This window comes from Siphateles boraxobius, unplaced genomic scaffold (genome assembly GCF_051911475.1).
Source record: "Siphateles boraxobius isolate OS27281-9 unplaced genomic scaffold, OSU_SipBor_1 16, whole genome shotgun sequence".
Taxonomy (NCBI): Eukaryota; Metazoa; Chordata; class Actinopteri; order Cypriniformes; family Leuciscidae; genus Siphateles; species Siphateles boraxobius.
The window spans coordinates 15,563,874-15,585,567 of record NW_027508766.1 but is presented as its reverse complement, the minus strand read 5'-3'; the positions used below and the strand labels follow the sequence as shown (position 1 = coordinate 15,585,567).

Genomic DNA, 21,694 nt, shown 5'->3' with positions numbered 1-21,694 from the left:
TAGTATGGCAAAAGTTAGTGTTATTCAGCCTGCGAATTTCGATCATGACGTGATGATGATGCCCCTTAAAAATAAAATATTAAATAGTAGCACACTGGTGTCAAAGACTTTTGCAGTTTACTTTCATTATTGTACACATGGTATATATTCATTGGATATACTGTATATATTATGCTATATGCAAATAAATATTATATATATATATATATATATATATATGAAAGTGTCTAGCTGGTTTTATTTGATGATGATGAAGTCATTTGTAATCACACATCACACTCACTACAATAATAAATAGCAATGCATACAAAAAGATCATGCTTCACACAAAAACAAACAAACAATAAAACATGAGGCCCTTCCACTGTGTTAATGACTTCTGATTCAATTAGTAAAATAATACAGTGCTTATGAGGTCATATTGTGGGGTGAAATTCACATTTTAAGCAACAAAAAGTATAATTTCTTATCATCGCCACAATAACAGGGAGCTTGGTAACATCTGAGAGAGCCAGAATGCCATCAAATACAGTCGTCGCAGAGCAATAAGATTCCTCGCAATATTTCTAGTATCAATACAGATTCAACTGCAGAAATGTCATCAGATTGTGATGTAATCTACATTGCTGTAACAATCATTTGATGGTAAAAGATACCTTTGCAAATGTGTGTTCTCAAAAGAATTCCAGGCAACACGCAAGTACACTTAATGGTAAAATATGGGGAGAGTGGTTACAAAACTTCTTGTAAGACATTTTCTGCTTGTTTTTTCTTCAGATGCAAAATAACATATAGTGATATTTGCCAGATTTCAGACAGTCTCTAATAAGTAATAATGGAGATGTGCCAAAGCATGCCGAGGTTCTTGCACAGATGGTACTATAATGTTTGTCTGAGAGGGCAAATCTCTGGGAACACAGTCAGTTTTCAATCGGTTCATGTTGAGATGCTCTATATTAAAACAGTTTACTGCATACTGAGTCATACACACTTGCAAATCCAGCTCGAATGTACCAGATTGAAGCTTTCTGAGAGTGAATACAGTTCTGTTAAGACACATTCTGTTCTTGAGCGAAAAAAAAAAACACTAAGTGAAAAAGTAGCACACATGAATTAAACATTTAGTTGATAAAAAAAGATGAAATAATGAAAAAAAATCTACCCTGAAATTGTCAACACAAACTTTTTTTCCCAAGTATAAATGTTTAAAAGAAGATGCTACTAATATGGGCATATTTAATTTGCAATATTATTTCATTTACAGATGCTTAAGACAAAAAGGAAGGTTTTCTGTGCATAAAAAGGAATGGATTCATTTACAACAACAAAAAATATTGCACACCAATAAAAAAAAAACAGTAAAACACAATGGTTAATTTTTAGGACACTTTCCCCTGACTGTAATATATATGTATTTTTATTTAAAGAGGTTGTCAAAAACGTGTCCCATTCAAACAACATAAACTATTCTCAAATTTCCAAAATGCACCTCCATATATTTCCAAAACACTTTCTTTTCTTTTTTTCTAAATATGGCATCATCATTCTGTAAGGCATTTCATCCCCAATTTCTATGTGCTCTACTATAGATATACTCCTAAGTATACTAGACATTCCCCTGGAGCAAAATCATTTTGATATGAACTGTGTTTAAAAAAACCCTTTTCACAGTACTCAATGATTTGGTCCATTTCTAAGCAAACAGGATGCAGATTTGAATTTAAGTTAAAGAAATGTAAGTGTATTTTGTGTTTCAGTATCAATTACCTATAAATATGATCAAACATATGAGCTATTTTTAGAAGCATTAAATAATATTAACAATGTTTGGGAAATGTAATACATTATATCATGTATTATATATGTGTATTATATATATATATATATATATATATATATATATATATATATATATATATATATATATATATATATATATATATGTAATACATTATATCAAATAAATTAACTTTCATTTTATGAACCATTATTGAAAAACACTTCATTTCCCAGAATGCTCTAGATCACTTACAATATTATCCAGTCAAAAGATGTCACTTTTTAAAAAACGTTGTCAAAGTACATTTTGTGGTTAATTTAAATTAAACAAAATTACAATTTTGGTGGCTGTATTAATTGAAAATTTAGTCAGTTAAAAAAAATACATTATACATATGAGGAAATATATAGACACAATTAGGCAAAGTTATTTAATGAGTTAATAACTGCTTAATGTCTTTGAAATTGCAATTCAGTAAATGTATTTTCCTGTCGTTACAATTCAAATTCAAATTCAACATCCTGTCAGTTAAGACCAATTCAATTCAAACTACATTTCATGAATTAAAGTTACAGTTTGCTATTTTGACCATATTCCTCAGACTAACAGCTGCCCTTAAAAAATAAAGTTGAATCTAAAACGCTTGATGACTGCCAAGCTCGAATAAATAACAGCAAAAAAGAATGGTAAGGCAAACTCCTTTTTGTACATCTAACACTCACATCACACAGGAGTCGGTGTCCGGTTTCAATAGGACACCATTTCCTGTGATGGGGCTCTTTAAATATTTCTCACACTCTCTCTCTGCTTCGTTCCAGTGCACACAGAGAGGAACAACACAGCACAGCAACCTCACTCACAGCAACAGAAAAAAGATCAAATGAAGAGCTCAGGGGAGGCAGTGAAGTCATGGAGAGCCATGTTGAGCAGAGCTTCAGTGGATTCAATCACACAGTCACCAGTCCACAGGCCTGACACTTTCACATCAAGATTAAGGTTATATCTGGTGACAACGGGGCAGGAGGCTTGAGAAAGCGCTGTAGCTTTAGATGTAAACTGGTTGCTCCTGGGCTGTTAACAAGCGGTACATGGCAGCCGGCATAGTCTTCATGTGAATCTGTTCAGAGTGGGGCGAAACGTGAGAGTCAGGTTCAAGTGACCGCAAAAACCAGGTAGACACTCACGCCAAAAGTAAAAAATATATAGGTGTGAACTAGTGGTATGACCAAAAACGTATTAAACAATATGAGAAAATTTATTTCACAATAATAATAATAAATATATATTAGTGGTGGGCCGTTATCGGCGTTAACGTGAGACTCTTGTCGGGCGATAAAAAAAATAACGCCGTTAATCTATTCTCAAAGTTGGGTTGGGATCATAAAACAGCTTTTTCGAATATCATTATATTTTCGCGCAATTCCAATGTGTAGCCTAGTATATTTAACATAATTGATGCCGCGCCTACTGTCACAGATCGCGCAGCAGGGTATTTTCCTGTCAGGGACACAAGGTCTAGCTATACTTATACATGTTGTGTTGGGCGACGTTCCTCTTGTTACTTTATTTTAATCCAATTACATGTTGTTAAATGAGTTTATTCCAAGCCCGCTGTATCTTTGTATGAGGATGAGCGATGCTCAATTTACAAACGAATCAGTCTGAATGATCTGTTCAGTTTCCTCACGCACTGAATCGTCTGAAGCGCGTTCAATCACACTCGACTTGGATTCGTAACAGGAAGATTTAAGAACATCAAGAGCGTTGGATGAAGTGGCCGTGGATCTACAGTTTAGTCTAGTGAAAGCAAATCTGCAAATGCATCATATTTTTGCCAGTGATGAAGATCTTTATTAGTTGAACATCTTCGTATGCTGTCTGTGAATGAATGATTCCACAGGACGATACATTCGATTTCATTTCATTCAGGTAATACATTTTACAACCATACAGATTATTACGCAACGATAGCACTACTAAAAAGTATGACATTATCCGTTTTTTGGACATATACATTCATTTATAGGCTACAAAAAAAACGCTTCAGAGTGTCGGCTCACTGGCAAAGGTTAACAGGTTAATAAATAAGCTACCATTGTGTACAGTTTATGAAATGAACACCCGCCATCCCGCGGTAATGTGTGTGTATTGCGCAGGGGCATAGTCACACGAATAGTTTACATTGATTGAAAACTAATTTGTTTAAAAAGGAGGAGGCTATTGCCGGTAAAGGCAGGTTCACATAAAATCATTATGACATATGACATTATTTTTTTTATCTAACGAGCATCAGGTTTGGCGATGCAAAAACGGACTGTAGCTACGTCGTGCTTATTGTTTTTTTCTTCTTCCAATTAGCCTACTATGTTAAAAAAAAACGACGAAAACATGTTACTTGTTCAATTGATAAACAGTTTGTTTGATGACTAATCGCTAAAGATGAAATTGGCCTCCCTTTCTGTCATTGTGAGTGTGCGTTTTTTTTTTTTGAACGATTTTCGACTTTTGCTCCTCTATTGTCGTATGGCACTTTTGGCAGAAATTCACATCCCTACGCGAGGCTAACTATTCTCAAAGACTTACTTTTAGTCATTATTCGGGTAGCACACATATTCTGAATGCCTTTGGCGGAATTCAAATGAGCCATTTTAATCTAGATTAATCTAGATTAATTCAAAGATTACAGTGAGATTAATCTAGATTAAAAAAATTAATCTATGCCCACCCACCCATATATATATATATATATATATATATATATATATATATTACAGTATAGTAATTTTGCTATTTTTGTTTTTAAATGACAAACAGTAAACTAAGTTTTCCATTTCCAAAGATGTGCAATAGGGCTGCACGATATTGGAAAAAACTGACATTGCGATATTTTGTTTTCCTGGTGATTTTGTAGCTCAGTGAATCTGCATAGATTACAAGCATAGATAAATGTAAAAAGAACAAAGATACAATGAAATAAACAGTAGTTTATTTTTTCAGGCAAATCCAACAGTATTCAGGTACAGAAATTAAATAATAAAATGTAAAATAACTGCATAGTCCTTGCTGTATAAATGAAATATAATTCATTTTTATTAAAGCTACAAAAGTGATTTTGTCTTTGTATTTTCTTGTTTGATTAATATTGATGACAGGTTTTTTAGGCTGCTGTCACTTTAAGACCGAATGCAGTGCACGGATCCAATATAATGATATGTATACGTTTTCTTTCTCAATTGTTTACATTCATGTAGGCCATACGCGACTTACACAAGGATACTCGCGAAATGGGCATTTTGAAAATATTGCACGCATGTGCTCGTTTAAGCACAAATAGAAGAGAAAGAAAATGGAATTCAGTGTTTGTGTGCTGTCTGCGTGACTCTGTGTGCGCGCACAGAAGAGAACAGTGCGTGAGTTCAGAACAGTTACATTGAGGCACTTACAAAAAAAGTAAATGGGGCCAATTTCAGGAAGATTAAAAAGCAGTGTAGTAGAAATTTTAATAGTCATTGATCCCAAACAGGTATCATAAGAGAAAGAACCTATTCAATGTATAAAAGTATATGTGTGTACGTGCTTGTGCGTGACGTTTCAGGAACATATGGGACAGGACCTCTGACCTTAGGGACGGTCAGTTTTGGCCAGTTTATTTCAGTACCAGTTTGTGTCTTTAAGTAGAAACTGAACAGCAGTAAGGACCTTATCTGAGTGGGAGAAAGGTACAGCGGGTGAGGAGGAACCTTGAAAAGAGTATAAAGGCTGTCTCATATCTTCCTGTTGGGTGTCACTCTCTTCCACAGCGTAACTTCTGTGTACTAGACTGAACCTATTCTTGCAAGAATAAATACTTTCCTTTTTGTTAATTTGACTCTGAGTGTCTCTTACGCAGTGATGATGTTTAACAGAATTTTTGCCACAACAGCAGAAATGTGAAGCTTTTAATTTAATAAAAGCACTCACATTAATTATTCTGTTAAAACTTTTCTATTATTTGAGCATTTTTGCAGTTGTATGGTTTTAATTGTTGCACTGTAATGGATAAAAATTTGCAATATTCTACATGACTTTACTTAAAAAAAGGTTAATAAGTGATTACGATTGACTTTTACAGACTGACCACATTCACTTCTATTTTAAGTGTCTCACTTTAAGTCAGGTTATTATTTTTTTTTAAAGTGGAATTTAACTTTTTGTTGAGCTTAACTTGTACTGAACCTGGAACATTCCTTTAAGGGGCTTTTTATGCATTGTTGGACGTTCATTTACACGAGTCACGACAACTGCAGTTTGGGGGCCTGAAAATGCAAATTTTTGAAAATGGGATTCAAAGTGCAAGTTTTTGAAAACCAAGTATGCGAATTTGTGAAAATGGTGGCGTCATGCGCATGAGTATTACGTGTTCAGTCTATAGGCGTGTAGTGTTTCTTTACAAAGTGACATCGCCAACTACTGGCCTGGTATGAATAATACATCGATACATCGATTTTGGTCATTTTTGCGGATCCGTGTGATCGATTTGACCACGTTGTCGTCTGTATGTGAAAAAAGCGAAAGAAAAACGTTTCAGTTTTCAGTTCAACGTTTTTAGTACGTTGTTGTCGTAGGAGTGTACCCAAAGTATTTTGACCCTTTCTGGTTGTCAAACATTAGTGGATCATGATCATAGTTATCATGATGAACAACACCTGTGGTTACTCTGATAGGACAACCTGTGTGAACTTGAGTGAATTGACTACATACAAAAATAACACTGGCACTGGTTGATTAACAGTCATTGCAAAAATAACTTCTGAGAAAAGTGTCCAAAACCCTTTTTGGGCCACTGTTGACAGGCTGTGATCTACATGAAACAGAGCTAAACCAGGTGCCAAGTTTCCATAGTTTCATGATCAGAATTTAAATAAATAGGGTCATTACCTCATTGGAGAATTAGTGATGTGAAAAATATTATGTTGTTAGGCAGGTGTGGAGCTCGATCGTGCTCCCTAAACTTACCTCACCAACTGCATTAGACAGAATGTGTACAATCTTCTCATGAGGGGTGGCCACAACACTCTGGCTATTGATTTCAATGATACGGTGGCCAACACGGACCCCACCGCGCTCTGCTATCCCTCCTCTCATGAGACTGCAAATCTGGAGGATGCAAAATACATTAAAGTTGTACTTCAGACCAGATTATAGTAGCATTGAGATACTTTTATAGTTTTCGTTTTTGGTAATCTTTTGAATACATTTATATTTTTGTATTTTCCATTTTAATTTTAGTTAGTTTTTGTCATTGTGTTTATTATGTTTATTTATTTAATTTGTAATTGTTTTAGCTAATCAAATTTAACTAAATGAAAATGAGAAATGTTACTTTGGCAACCAGCTGAAATAAAGTTGTTTATATTTTATTTTAGTTAACATTTATTTTATTTAAATTAACAAAATGTTTTTATGTGTCTATGGTTTTAGTTAACTATAATAACTCTGATTCAGACTCTTTAAAAGTCAAGTCACTATTGAAAAAACATTTGGTAATACTTTAGTTTAGGGTCCAATTCTCACTATTAACTAGTGCTAGGATATTAACTGTTTATTAGTACTTATATAAACATCTTATTAATGCCGTATTCGGCATAACCATATTCTACATCCCTAAATCCTACCCAATACCTAAACTTAACAACTACTTACTAACTATTAATAAGCAGGAGTTTAATATAATATTAGGAGTTTATTGAGGCAAAAGTCATAGTTAATACTTAGTTAATAGTGAGAGCTGGACCCAAAACTAAAGTGTGACCAAAAATTACCGTAGCCCTAATTACAAACTACTACAACATTAAAGTGTTAATAACAATAAAAGGTCAATAACAATATTTTCATCTTTCATCAGGCTTATAAATGGCTGAAAATTCTTTGTTTTTTCTCTCTATATAAATTAAAAATAAAACACTAAATACTTTATGCATCATAACACTATAATATACAGTATGAAAAATGAATATTAATTTCAGATTTGCTACATATACATATGTATATTACATATAATGCACATACAGATAATACAATATCAGTTTATACCAATAGACACAAAAATAAAATCTCTATTTATTTTTTATTTTTTATATAAATCCAAGATACCTACAATGCCATTCTGCACACTAAATCCCAGCTGATATCGCAGGTCTGGTCTTCTGATGAGGACAGTGGTCACAGGTGGGCATCTCACAATGTTAAGCTTTATTCTGGATTGGTTCTTCAATCCCTAGAAGAACAATATGTTTTGACACAATACATTGAATGTAAAAAATTAAATCAGTGAATCAGAATTAGAATTAAATCTTTGAAATTCACAATATTTTTGCACATAAAGTGTACTTAAAGTCCACTTGTACCTTGATAATACTCTGGCAGGTGGAGAGGGGTAATCCCACCAGGCTGGTGCCATTGATGGACATAATCTGGTCCCCAATGTTCAGCCTGCCTGACTTCTCTGCCGGGCCGCCGTGCATCATGTTAGCTATAATAACTGTGGGAAGGATGGAGCCCCAGCCAGACTCTACAATCACCAGCCCAAGAATCTCTCCCTTCTGCTTCTCTATGTAAACCTGTAGTGCACAGACACATACCCACAACTTTTATCACTGCTAAAACAGGATTTAGTCAACATTACTGATAATTCTGACATTATCAAGGCAAATTCTCAACTCTCATTATCAAGGCAAAATCTTCTGTTTCCACAAGGCATGTGCTGTCCACTTACATCTTTGCAGTTCTCAGACTTGGAAAAGTGAATGAGGTCATCGTTGTACATGTCCTGCGTGTTAAGGAGGTCGCTATACTCTTTCTGGCTCAGATCCTCTGGGTTGATGCCATTGGCACGCAGGAACTCTTGGTATGCCACACTGAAAGCCTGGCCGATGGATTGAGCTATGAGCTGAGCCTGAGCACAAATAGAAATCAGGTAAAATGATCAACTAATATTAAATAAATAAATAAATAAAATAATACATTGCATAAATTTAATTTTATTTATCTAACCATTTTTAAAGGACAGCAGTTTAAAAAAAAGACGACAAGGGCGGCATCCAATAGGATAGTCGCATACATGCCTTTTGCTCTCATGTCACTGTTGTACACTGTGCTGAGACATATACGCTGTGACATATACGGGCTCTTTAAATTTAAATAGCCTCTGCAGCCGAACAGAGAAAAGGTCACTTCCCGTCTACTGATTCAACCCACGCAGCAAGATGCCCAAGAACACCATCTGGATTAATGCTATTAGAGGTTACTACCACAATGGCCAGTGACTGCAATATTGAACATGCTGTGGGAAAAAATGTGAGGAGACTGAGAAAAATTGGGCAAATATGGATGATTAAATGTGGAAAAAGTGCAAAGGGTGAAGGGAGTTGCTGTTGTGTGTTGTAGTTGAACTCCCCTTAACTGTGGTAAAACCACTGTAATAAACCGCCTAGAGTGGCTTATTGCTTTCATCAACCGCAACAACAGCAGTATTATAAAAATGAAGTGTGTAAATCCTTTTTATAATATATCATTTTATAATGCTAAAGCAATAAATCGAAACTGTCATCCTGACAGCCTCCTTTAGCCGCTGGTAGATAAGGTCAGACTGACACATAGCTGGGATGAAGAACTCACATCTTCAGACTCAAACACGTGACAGATCATCTTGTATTGCCGCTTCTCGTCCTGGGCAGGGTCAGAGGCTTCCATGTTTTCCTGAGAGTCAGAACGAGCCATTCTCCTTCTGGCCATCAACACCACGATGTTCCCAATATCAGCGATGTAAGAGATGGTCCTTAAAGGGTGGTCCATCATGGTCTCCTGTGAATCAGGAGAAGATTGTAATGGTAAGAAAAATTCTCAAAGCTTAATCTATTTCTACACACAAACAATATATATATATATATATATATATATATATATATATATATATTTTATCAATCAATATTTATATTTTATGAAACATCGAAGATAAAAATACTGCAAAAGAAAAATTGCCAAAAGGTAATTTAAGTTGTTTTCAGATTAAAAATAAATAAAAATAAAGTTATTTTTCAAATCCCATTTGCAAATCTTTCTTCCTGTTTAAGCTTAAATCAAACCAAAATTTAGCCAAGTTTCAGCTAGTATAATTTTTTTAGTACACTACAATTCAAAAGTTTGGCGTTTGGTAAAACATTTTTGAAAGAAGACTCTTATGCTCACGAACCTGCATTTATGTGACCAAAATACAGTAAAACAGTAATTGACATGCTCAGACACAAGGAAGAATTGAGGACCTCAAAGGAGCCTTCATTTTATTTAACAAAATAACACAGAATACAAAATTGCAAACTGAATGTACGATCAGGAATATAAAACAGCTTTATAAGCACTGAAAGACAACAACCGACAAGGAATAGAAACAAACTAGGAACAGAAATAAAAAGGAACAGGAACTAAGACAAGGAAAACAAGAACATATAAGTCCATGAAAATGAAACTGAAACTCAGGCTGAACTTTACATTAATCCGGATTAAGGAGCCATGAGAATTACAGACCGAGGTGGCAACGATGGGACGAGGGAACCCAGTGAAGCCGCAGGAATGACAAGCCACTCTGGAGCCGAGGGAGCGAAGAGCCACAGTGGAGCAGATGAATTGATGGGCCGAGGCAGATTCTTAAGCCCGGAAGACCAAGGTGAACCTGGGAATTTGAGGACCAAGTAAGAGCTGGGAGCCGGGAAGCCCAAGGTGAAGCAAGGGAACTGGGTGGAACCAGCAGACAAAGAGAAATCAGCAATGAAGAATGAGCCAGGAAGCTGGAAGGAGCCAGCGATGAAGAAGGAGCCAGGTGGTCGGCAGAGCCAGAGTAGATAAAGGGAAGCTGGGCACGACCAGCAAAGGAAGTGGATCGAGGAAACTGGGCGGAACAGGCAGGGGCAGGGAGCTGGATGAAACCAATGGAGCAGGGAGGCATACTAGGGTAGGCAGTAGGGTGAGAAATGGTTCTGGTGACCAAAAGTCCATCAAAACTCCCACAGGGATGGACATGGCATCTGGCTTTAGCTCCTGACCAGCCTGGGCGACTAGCTCGGGCTCCGGGAAGACATTGGAGGATCCTCTCCACCAATGGAAGGTTCATGGTTGGCATAGGCCCTGGGTTTGTGAAGGGTGCAAGCTCTGGCTTTGGGTCTGTGGCGGGATTTAACTTAGGCTCTGGGTGTCAATGTCCTCGACCTCCCCCACAGTTAGGGGGGAACCAACCAGCAACAATGCAAACTCTATGTATTGCTGCAGCGAGCAGCTGGAGTTCCCCATTGGAAGAGACTGTAGGAGATGGTTGTCTAGCCCACTCAGATAAACACATCTTGAGTGTGTTCTTGTCCCAGGGTCAGTCACTCTGTCATGCTCAGACATAAGGAAGATTCGAGGCCGGATCTCAAAGCAGCATTAACTTTAATGAATAATATAACAAAGAAAACAAATCGCAAAGTGAATGTAGGAGCAGGAAAACTCCACAGCTTCTCAAGCAAGTAAAGACAATAAACAACAGGTAACTAAATTAAATAAGGGATATATATATATATTAGTGGTGGGCCGTTATCGGCGTTAACATGCTGCGTTAACGTGAGAATCTTATCGGGCGATAAAAAAAATATCGCCGTTAATCTATTCTCAAAGTTGGGTTGGGATCATAAAATAGCCTTTTCGAATATCGTTATATTTTCGCGCAAACTGCGCATCAGGGTATTTTCCTGTCAGGGACACAAGGTGTATACTTTTACATTTTACCAGCGATGAAGATCTTTATTAGTTGAACACCTAAGCTGTCTGTGAATGAATAATTCCACAGGACGATACATTCGATTTCATTTCATTCAGGTAATAAATTTTACAACCAAACAGATTATTACGCCACGATAGCACTACTAAAAAGTATGACATTGTCCGTTGGACATATACATTAATTTATAGGCTACAAAATAAATAAGCTACCATTGTGTACAGTTTATGAAATGAACACCCGCCATCCAGCGGTAATGTGTGTGTATTGCGCAGGGGCATAGTCACACGAATAGTTTACATTGCTTGAAACTAATTTGTTTAAAAAGGAGGAGGCTATTGCCGGTAAAGGCAGGTTCACATAAAATCATTATGACATATGACATTATTTTTTGATCTAACGAGCATCTGGTTTGGCGATGCAAAAACGGACTGTAGCTACGTCGTGCTTATTGTTTTTTTCTTCTTCCAATTAGCCTAAATTACTATGTTTAAAAAAAAACGACGAAAACATGTTACTTGTTCAATTAATAAACAGTTTGTTTGATGACAAATCGCTAAAGATGAAAGTGGCCTCCCTTTCTGTCATTGTAATTGTGCGTTTTATTTATTTATTTTATTTTATAATTTTCTTTGAACGATATTCGACTTTTGCTCCTCTATTGTCGAATGACATTTTTGGCAGAAATTCACATCCCTACGCGAGGCAAACTATTCTCAAAGACTTACTTTTAGTCATTATTTGGGTAGCACACATATTCTGAATGCCTTCGGCAGAATTCAAATGAGCCATTTTAATCTAGATTAATCTAGATGAATTCCAAGATTCCAGTGAGATTAATCTAGATTAAAAAAATTAATCTATGCCCACCTCTAATATATATATATATATATGTATATATATATATATATATATATATATATATATATATATATATATATATATACACATACATACATACAGGGATAACAAGCTAAATTAACATGATGCAGATGATCATGGGTAACCATTGAAACAAACTAGCAATTGGAATAAAGGAAACAAGAACTAAGACAAAGTATTAATTAAAATTAAAATTAATTCTTACTGACGCCACACTTTTAAATGGTAGTGTGCATTTTGATTTGTTTTAAAGATCAAGAAAAATGCAGTTTCTCATGATGAGATAAATAAGTATTCTGTCCTTATACAAACTCATTGTGCTCTAGTTCACGTTTGGTAAAAAGGTGTGGAAACATAAGTCGTGTAGGTGATGATGAAGTACCTGTGAGTCTGCATTGAGCACTTTGATTCTCTGAGTGGAGATGAAGAGATCCACCTCTGTCATGGGCTGAGCTTCACCTTCTGGAGCCTGAAGATGGAGGAAAATCACACAATATCAGTCACTGAGGGAGACATTGACACAGAGAGAGAGAGAGAGAGCTGACAAGGCCCAGAGATGCCATGAAGGAGTGGACAAACATCTTCCAACATTTGCCATCTTTAAGGCCAGATATTTAAATTATTTTAAACTCTCTCCTTCATTGTGTAACTCTGATAACCTGTGCGTTTTTTTAAGCCAGCTAGTATTGCAAGTTGGCATGGGGTTGGTTTGGTTAGTTATGTTCTTCATTTGAGGAAATTCAGTAAGTTAAGAGAAAGAGAGGGATACAGAGTTTTCAACCAAGTGCTGGACAGCTGAATAAAAGAGACCAAGAGAAGTCCAAAACATGCTGTGCCAGATATACACCTTCAAAAACAGTTACAAACAAAGCACAGTACCTCAGAAAGAAAAAGATTAGGTACGAAGAAGAAGAAAGTAAAGATCACTTGCATTTTCTGTATCCAGCAAACTAGACATTCCTGGCCTTAACTTATTCCACGGCTTCCCCATGTAAGATCTGGTGATAAACTGAGGTAATGTTTGGTGTGGAATGAACAATGGCTAACAGACTGTGCGGACGGACACAGGTACATGACTCATTGCTGGATTCAGAAAAAAATGGCAGAGCGACAGAAATTATGAAAACACTGAAGTGCTGAAATCAGGCAAAAGAAGAAGACGAACAAAAATAAAAACAGAACACCAAACCGATGACCAATTACTGCACCTTCTTCCTGTTTTTGGCTAATTTCTGGGCCGTCTGCTTAGCATGGAACAAACAGAGACAGGAACAGTGTTAGATAAAGCAGAGCTCAGCAAGACCAATCACATTTGAGGTATCTCTCTGCTCAATAAGCTGCATCTGAAAAGTGACTGCATTTTTATCAGCTGTAGAACGGATTCAGATGACACCAAGCCAAGATTATTAGACACCACCCTGCAACAATATGTTGCCTTTGGTTCCTTTTCATGGCAATTTGCACCATCATCCACCAGGTGGCCCATTTGTTCTTTTAATATTATATGTCTACTATTGGTGTTTTATTACAGAACATCCTGTTCATAATACATCAAGTATACAAAGGAGGGATGAACTCTGCTGAAAATTAGATTAAGAGCAAGTTCAAACTTGCCAGCAGGCTGTGATAATGGATCGAACTGGCCATCTAAGGAAGATCTACGTCATGGCAGCTGAGGCAGGGTGTATTGATTCAGATGTCTCTCCAAATGCATGCAATTTACTCTTGTTTTATGTACCGCATTGAAACTGTCAATCTTCTAAAACCCCCATATTAACGATCCTCAAGGATGTCACTCATTTTGAGCTCATGGTTGTGCATGGGAGAAGGTACGGTGTCTCACACATGCAGGTGAGGTGTGACCCAATAAAACAAAGAACTCATAATAACCTATGATCATTTTTCAATTGTCTTTAACAACGATCTCATACCAAGAAAAAAATATGGTGGTAAAGCCCCGTTCACACCAATAATGATAACTATAAAGATAACTATATTAGCGTCCACACCAGTATATCGTTGGCCGATATCGTTCTGTTTATTCGAAGCGTGTGCTTGTCTGTCACTTTAAATGCTCCAGCTTGGACTAAATCGTTCTGAAAGTGATTCCAACCACATAGTTTCTCTGTGCCGTTATCGTTATAGCTGTGGTGTAACTCTGCTATTCTTTAATATTGAGAACGATTTTTAGAACTATATCTTTATCGTTATCTTTATTATTGTCCTTGGTATCCTTACCCATAAGCATTTACATATTTACATATTATCTTTTGAGGGTCACGTGCATAAATCCGAAGATTTTACATCTATTTGGCCAACATTAAACTTTTTCAATTCTATGAAGGAGCTCCATTACAAGAGAAGTGAAACTTTTTTATAAGGTGATGTGACATGTGACTCTTGGTCTTTTACGCAAAACGGTTAAATCAGATAATCTACAAAAGGACAGCATATTGACTTATTCTGTAAATATTAAATTAGTGTCAGGGTTCTCTGTCAATATTTGACCAAAACTAATTTGAGGAACCCTTCAACCTTAACTGCTAAGAAGACCAGATCAGGTAATAGGGATCCATGATATCCATCAGTTATGGGGTGATTTTATTTATTTATTCATTTATTTCAATCAATTTAGATATAAATATGATATTGGATATTTAATTGTGCTGCTAATTTTGAAAAAAGATAAAATTAATAACCATCATCAAACATAATTTAATTACACTGTTAAATAGATTTTTTTTTTGAAATCTCAAAACTAATATCCATCTTCATACATATTGGGGTGCCTAATTTTACTTGTAGCATTTAATATGATTGACTTAATTTTAAGTGTCTCCAGCATTGGATGTTGGTGTGCTGGTGTCATCATTATTCTGCTTAATATATTCCCTAGTTATATCTAGAACTTTCTGGCAAGGTTATCTAAAAAATTATAAACAAACATTATTCCACTAATGTTAATAGAATGTTTGTTCAAAGTTATCATGGCTTTCACTAATATTCTCAAAACGTTAGCACACAAAACATTATTTTATACATCGTTCATGGAATGTTTTTTCTCTGAAACATTTCAGTTGGATGTTCATTTAACATTTTTTAAAAGTTACTACTTGTTTCAGAATGTTTATAGAACATTTGAAAAGAACATTCCCAAAATGTTTGCAACATATATATATTGTATACATACATACATACATACATACATACATACATACATACATACATACATACATACATACATACATACATACATATATATATATATATATATAAAATTGAATGTTCTTTTAATGTTTGTATAACCAAGAAAAAAACATGGGCGTTTTGATAGTTCAGAGACCATTCAAAAAATAACATCTTCATAACTTAACACGAATGTTAGAAAAATTTCTAAAAAACAAAGCTGCTCTATTCAGCTATAAGCTGATAAAACAGAAGAATCTGATGTCCACACAGTTACCCTTCAATGACTTCATAATCATCCATTACGATATTGTTGCCTGCAATACCACACAGCAATCTGTAATTGAACATTTTAACACAAAATGTACATACAAAGGGACATGCTGAAAGAACACTAAATGGCACAGGTGTTGGGCTCACTGCATTTTTTAAGGTGGAGGTAAAAAATGCTGAGTAATGCAGCTGACAGGGCGAATGGCTGATTTATGCTGCAGGAGGATGAACAGGAGGAAGGTGGTAAATGTCTCTGATCCATAGGAACAAGAATCATGGGATAGGTCCCTGCATTTGACTATGGAATCATTTCATTAACATAAGAGGACCACACACACTCTTAGTTTTACGATCATCTCTCTTCTTCTGCTGTGAACTGACATTTCAATTTGAACAACAAAATATGACTTTCTGTCTGCAAAAACGCAACTTCATCATGTTGTATCCGAGGAATAAAATGCTTGCGCAATAAATACACTATCCGTATAGGACAAGTCAGAGCACAGCTCTGCATTCCTTATGAATTGCCATTCTTTTGTCCTAAAACTGTCACTTTTGGTTTCTTGGAACATTTATGCTGATCCTGAAGCAAGTATTGCTTAGGAAATTTCTTGAGATAGATTCATAGAAGCTCAGGTTTACATTTTTACAGCGGGGTAAAGACAGAACCCTTTCAGCTCACCTTAATGCGACTCACAGCCTCCTGAGCCTGCATCATGCGCACATTTTTGGAGGGTGTCTTGTCTGAGAGCAGCTGGGTGGATCCCAGGTAGTTAGCAGCAAAGATAATACCATCAATGAGGTCCTCTGGGTCACATGGGCCTGGTACTAACAGAGAGGAGAGGAACATTTCAGATCATTTTCAAAACATACTTATGTGGCAGGTGAGGACCTGAAAATTTGAACAATTAGGACATTTCAGACAATTTTACCTTCCACATATGTCGGGAATGAAGCAAGACTTCTCCTTGACTGCACATACAATAACAAAGACACAAATGGCTCAATACAACATTCTTTAAGCTGTTATTTTTAGGTATGGCATGTCCCTTTCTATATTGCACAATATAATATAATATAATAAAACATAATGTATTATATCATATAATAGAAAATAATACAGCATACCATGATGATATAATATATAAATAATAATATAATATATGGTAATATAATATTCAATAATATAATATAATAAAATATAGTATTTTGTATTATATAATAGAAAGCAATACAGATGGATGGATAATGCACAAATTATATTATATTATACATATCTATATATTGTACAGTGAATTTCTCTGAGATCATAGATGGCACTTCATGGGCTTTTTGGGATAATATTTGAGGGTTTGGTGATTTTTAGAAATGTTTTTTTTGGGTAACACTACAATAAGGTTTATTTGTTAACATTAGTTAACTACATTAGTTAACATGGACTAATAATGAACAGCACTTCTACAGCACTTATTAATCTTAGTTAATGTTATTTTCACCATTTACTAATACATTATTAGAATCAAAAGTTGTATTTATTAACTTTAATTAATGCACTGAGAACCAACAAGAACAAGCATGAATAGTTGTATTTTTATTAACTAATGTTAACCAAGATTTATAAATACTGTAACAAATGTATTGCTTATTGTTAATGTTAGTTAATACATTAATGTTAACAAATGAGAGCTTATTGTAAAGTGTTACCGTTTTTGTTTAAAAATGACATTTCTAGACAATGTATTCTTGCCTATATAGACATTTAAATAAATAACTGAATTAATAAAACAAAATAGCAAAGCAAGAATACATTATTTTATATAGGCAAAGCAGAAATACAGTTTTAAACTTGAATCTGCTCCAATTAATCTATTATAACGGTATCTTGAATAATATATAATAACTTCTAAATCACACAGAGTCAGGGCCCTAATGCTGTGGCCAGTAATATGCGTCTAATTAAGTTCCTAGAGCACCTTCTCTACATTATTACCAAGAATAATAATTGAAAAAAAATATTAAATTTTCTGCACAGTTTCAGAGGTCTATTCATAGCCTTCTACCTCTTTACTGGCTGGAGATGGAGACTCAAAGCTGTCGCTCCCCTCGTGTGGCGGCAGGGGACGGCTGGAAGACTCCGCCCCCTGTGGGGACGTGGAGCCTGAGCCTGGAGACTGGACGAAACAGACACATTCATTCATTTTGCATGCTTTACAGTCTATCATTCTGGACAGCTGACTAATACAAAAGCTACATTTAATCATGTATTGAGACTTTCAGTGACATTTAGAGTACATTATGTTCATACAAGTCTTCACAGTTTTTGAATAAATTAAACAGATGAATAAAAGAAATTGGTATAATTTAAATAGCAAAGCAATGAGGTAGATTCAAACCAAAGAGAGTGATAAAATAAAAAGACTAATGTGACACAATTGAAAACTGCCAATGTACTGTATGTATGATGTACTGTTAAATGACTATTGCTGGCAGTAGGTTCAGTTCAGACAGCAGGTAAAGCATTCCCAAAGAGAATAAACTTAAAACAGTATTGCTCTCTCAAAATTACACCTCATTCCTCTAAAGAGGTCCTATCTGAGTCCAAAATGTGAAATACTGGAGAACAAATGACTCATACCCTGAATAACCAGAGCACATTAAAATGAAATATTTAAAAGATATTTCCTGTTCATCCTTTCTCATAACATATAAATACTGCAGTCAAGTCCCACAATGTATCTCCATTACAATAATATAATCAGATGTGTAGAATGGAAATGAACACTGTAAAAAAAAGTTGCTGCCTTAAATGTAAGCACAATCAACTAGGATTTTTAAGTCATTTCAACTTAATGTACATTAAACTGACTTAAAAAATGGTTGAATCTTGTATAGCCAAAAAAGTTGAAAATTGATCAACTTATTTTGATGAGTTAATGCAACGTAAAAAAACATTACGTTGATACTAAAACATTTGAAGATAAATCCAAACCATATTTACTTAAAGCTCCTCACCTCATCACCATGGCGACGATCTACCTGATGCATCCAGAAATTTTCCATATCAATAAGCGCTTACAAGCAGTGAAAAATGGTCTTCCTCAAGATACACTCAAATCAAGTGCTACAGCAGATGTTGCTCTTTGGACCAGAGTACAAGAGAGAAGAACATAAGAGTCTTTTCCTCTCTCATCAAACTCACGTTGATAACTCCACTTACAACAGAGGAGAACGCGGCTCCTGTTACAGACCGACCTGGGAAAACTGTTCCTGGAACAGCTTCACTCAAGAGTGACATGGATCACAGACCACCACACTACGCTACCTCAGTGCTATTCTGCAGGAAAAACTAATTTCTGCTAAATTTCCTGACATGTTTACTGGTGGAATAAGCAGCACTAATGAAGTTTGCAGATACTAGAAGTCCTTATTAGTTATTGACTCATTTTTTACTTTTCACACCCTGAAATATAAATTACCTATACTCTGAGTTTGAATAAAAACAAAAACAATACAAATAAATAATACATTTTACAGTATGTTAAGCATTAATGGAGGGCAGGGGAAGACGGCAGTTTTTCTTCTCTGGTGTTATATGAGCCTTGCTGAATTATTTAGAGGCCGTCTCTTTCTGTGTCTCTTTGACTGCACTAAATAAATCATATTGTGAATGGGAAAAATAACAGGCTTCTGATGAAATGTCAAATTCTGAGAACAGCACAGAATAGGAGTGGGCGGGACACCACCAAGTGTTCAGTGCAACTTTAATGGGATTTAATTATGGGATTTGTGGAAGTTGCATGACTGAATGATATTCACTGAACGACCGTTGTTTACAGTTGAGAATCCCTAACATTCATTTTAAAACAAAGGAATGTTATGATACAAAATTTATATGAAATGTTTAGGATGGTGCACTATTTCTAGGGAATGAATCAAATGTAAGAATTTTCAAAATAGATATGAACTTTTGAAGAGGATTTTTGGATCATCTCAAATCACAGTGGAGAACACGATCATCAGTTTTGACACAAACGTGGAGTTCATGCAGTTCAAGTGCTGCCGTCAATAAAACAACAAAAGACAAACCAAACACTAAGAAAATGTGACTGACTTAAAATTTGACTCAGATTGTTAGCTAATAATATATTTTGTAATAAAAATGTTGAATTGCAAAATAAAAGCTTTCACTGGTCTCAGACTGTATATGGAAACGCCAGTGGCACTGTCCCAAATAGAACCCTAAGCCCTCGCGATCTTCCTCCGAGTCCAAATTTCATGATGTAATGACGTTTTGACTGTCAGGTAGAATTCAATTAAAAATATTGCTGATTGTTTTTAAAGCTCTTAACAGGCAAGCTCCATCTTACATTTCTCATCTTATTTATTTGAATTCAGCTTAAATCCCTTAGGACTGCCAAAAAGCTCTCCTACACGTCCCACGGTCACGTCTTAAATCGAAAGGTGACAGAGCCTTTGCAGCTGCTGCTTCATGGTTATGGAATCAGTTTCCACCTGCTATTAAGAGTGCTCCTTCTATTTCTGTTTTTAAATCTAGACTTAGACACATCTTTACTCTTTAGCCTTTCCTGATTATTAATTTATGGGTTATCTTTGTTAACTTAATACTCTATTTTATTTTAATGTATTTTATGATTGTTTGTACAGCACTTTGGTCAGTGTAAGTTGAATTTAAATGTGCTCTAAAAATAAAATTGACTTACTAATAAGTAAATAATTCATGTAAATTATTTTTTTTCTCTATACAGTATGTATTTGTTTTAGGTGCAAAAAACTATATTAACATTATAAGTGTAGCTCAAGGAACATATTAAAATAATAATAAATGACATTACCCCTTTAAATAAATAAAATAAAATATAAATCTAAGATGAAAAAGTACAACAAAAAAAAAATTAGCCTTGGCAACTAACTGAAATAATGTTTAAGTCAAAGTACTAGAACTACTAAAAATTAACTAAATCTAAAGATAAATAAAAAATAAAAATGAAAAAAGCACATAACAAAATGAGTAAAACTTATACTAAAATTAAAATGAAAACTGAAATTGTTTTTACAAGCAAATTCAAAATAAATAAATACTAAAATAGTATATAAATAATATTAAAATAACGTGGGAAGCCACAGAAACCTCCTCAGTGATCTGAATTAAAGATGTTGTGGTACGATGTGCAAAAATAATATGCTACAGATAAAACCTGAACATTTATAATCATCACAATCATTTACAAAATCAACCATAATTGCAGTGGGTGGTGGCTGGTGTCTTTAAACTCCCACTGGGAGATTTTAATTAAGTTCAATTCTTTATATGTTCCCTCTCATCAGAGAGCCAAAAGCCCTCGATGCCATAGAACTGCTTCCAAATGAGGCCTTGTGCTCATGAATAGTGCTCAGACAAACAATGGTGATTAATTAACACTGTCGAAATAGCTAACAGATGAGCTGGGCTTTGTGCTGTTTGTTTAGTGAGACTGTGTGTACTTATGTGTACTGTATTTCTGTAATGTGTTTGTAATAGAACATGTGACTGATTCAGCTGTGACTGAGTAAAATTACGCTGCACAGAATCTATTAATTATGTTAATGTAAAAACAAAAGATTATCTAAAATCTCAAGCACACATCATAAGATGATATTATTAAATTGATACTAACTGCGGGCGCACTTGAATGACATCTACTCATTATGTTAATAAAAAGGGTAATACTTATCTCAGATAATGAGAAAAAAAAGAGGAGAAAAGAATAGTAAAGACATGGTAATTG

The 21,694-nt window shown here is 35.0% G+C and overlaps 1 protein-coding gene across 3 annotated transcripts in view; it reads right to left on the bottom strand.

Annotated features, from left to right (window-relative positions):
- Positions 1 to 1,941: 1,941 nt before the first annotated feature.
- The window catches only part of apba1a (amyloid beta (A4) precursor protein-binding, family A, member 1a), a 56,183-nt gene continuing 36,430 nt past the window's right edge, over positions 1,942 to 21,694 (bottom strand). For 2 of the 3 annotated variants that reach the window (XM_077231721.1, XM_077231722.1), the window contains exons 4-14: positions 17,969 to 18,079; positions 16,841 to 16,880; positions 16,591 to 16,736; positions 13,658 to 13,690; positions 12,832 to 12,918; positions 9,437 to 9,622; positions 8,535 to 8,714; positions 8,167 to 8,379; positions 7,917 to 8,036; positions 6,776 to 6,916; positions 1,942 to 2,897 (exon numbers count right to left, since the gene is read on the bottom strand). In XM_077231721.1, coding sequence (XP_077087836.1) covers positions 2,826 to 2,897; positions 6,776 to 6,916; positions 7,917 to 8,036; positions 8,167 to 8,379; positions 8,535 to 8,714; positions 9,437 to 9,622; positions 12,832 to 12,918; positions 13,658 to 13,690; positions 16,591 to 16,736; positions 16,841 to 16,880; positions 17,969 to 18,079 — 1,329 coding nt within the window. In that variant the 3' untranslated portion in view covers positions 1,942 to 2,825. The remainder of the gene's footprint in view (positions 2,898 to 6,775; positions 6,917 to 7,916; positions 8,037 to 8,166; positions 8,380 to 8,534; positions 8,715 to 9,436; positions 9,623 to 12,831; positions 12,919 to 13,657; positions 13,691 to 16,590; positions 16,737 to 16,840; positions 16,881 to 17,968; positions 18,080 to 21,694) is intronic. The other variant, XM_077231723.1, reaches the window with a different exon arrangement.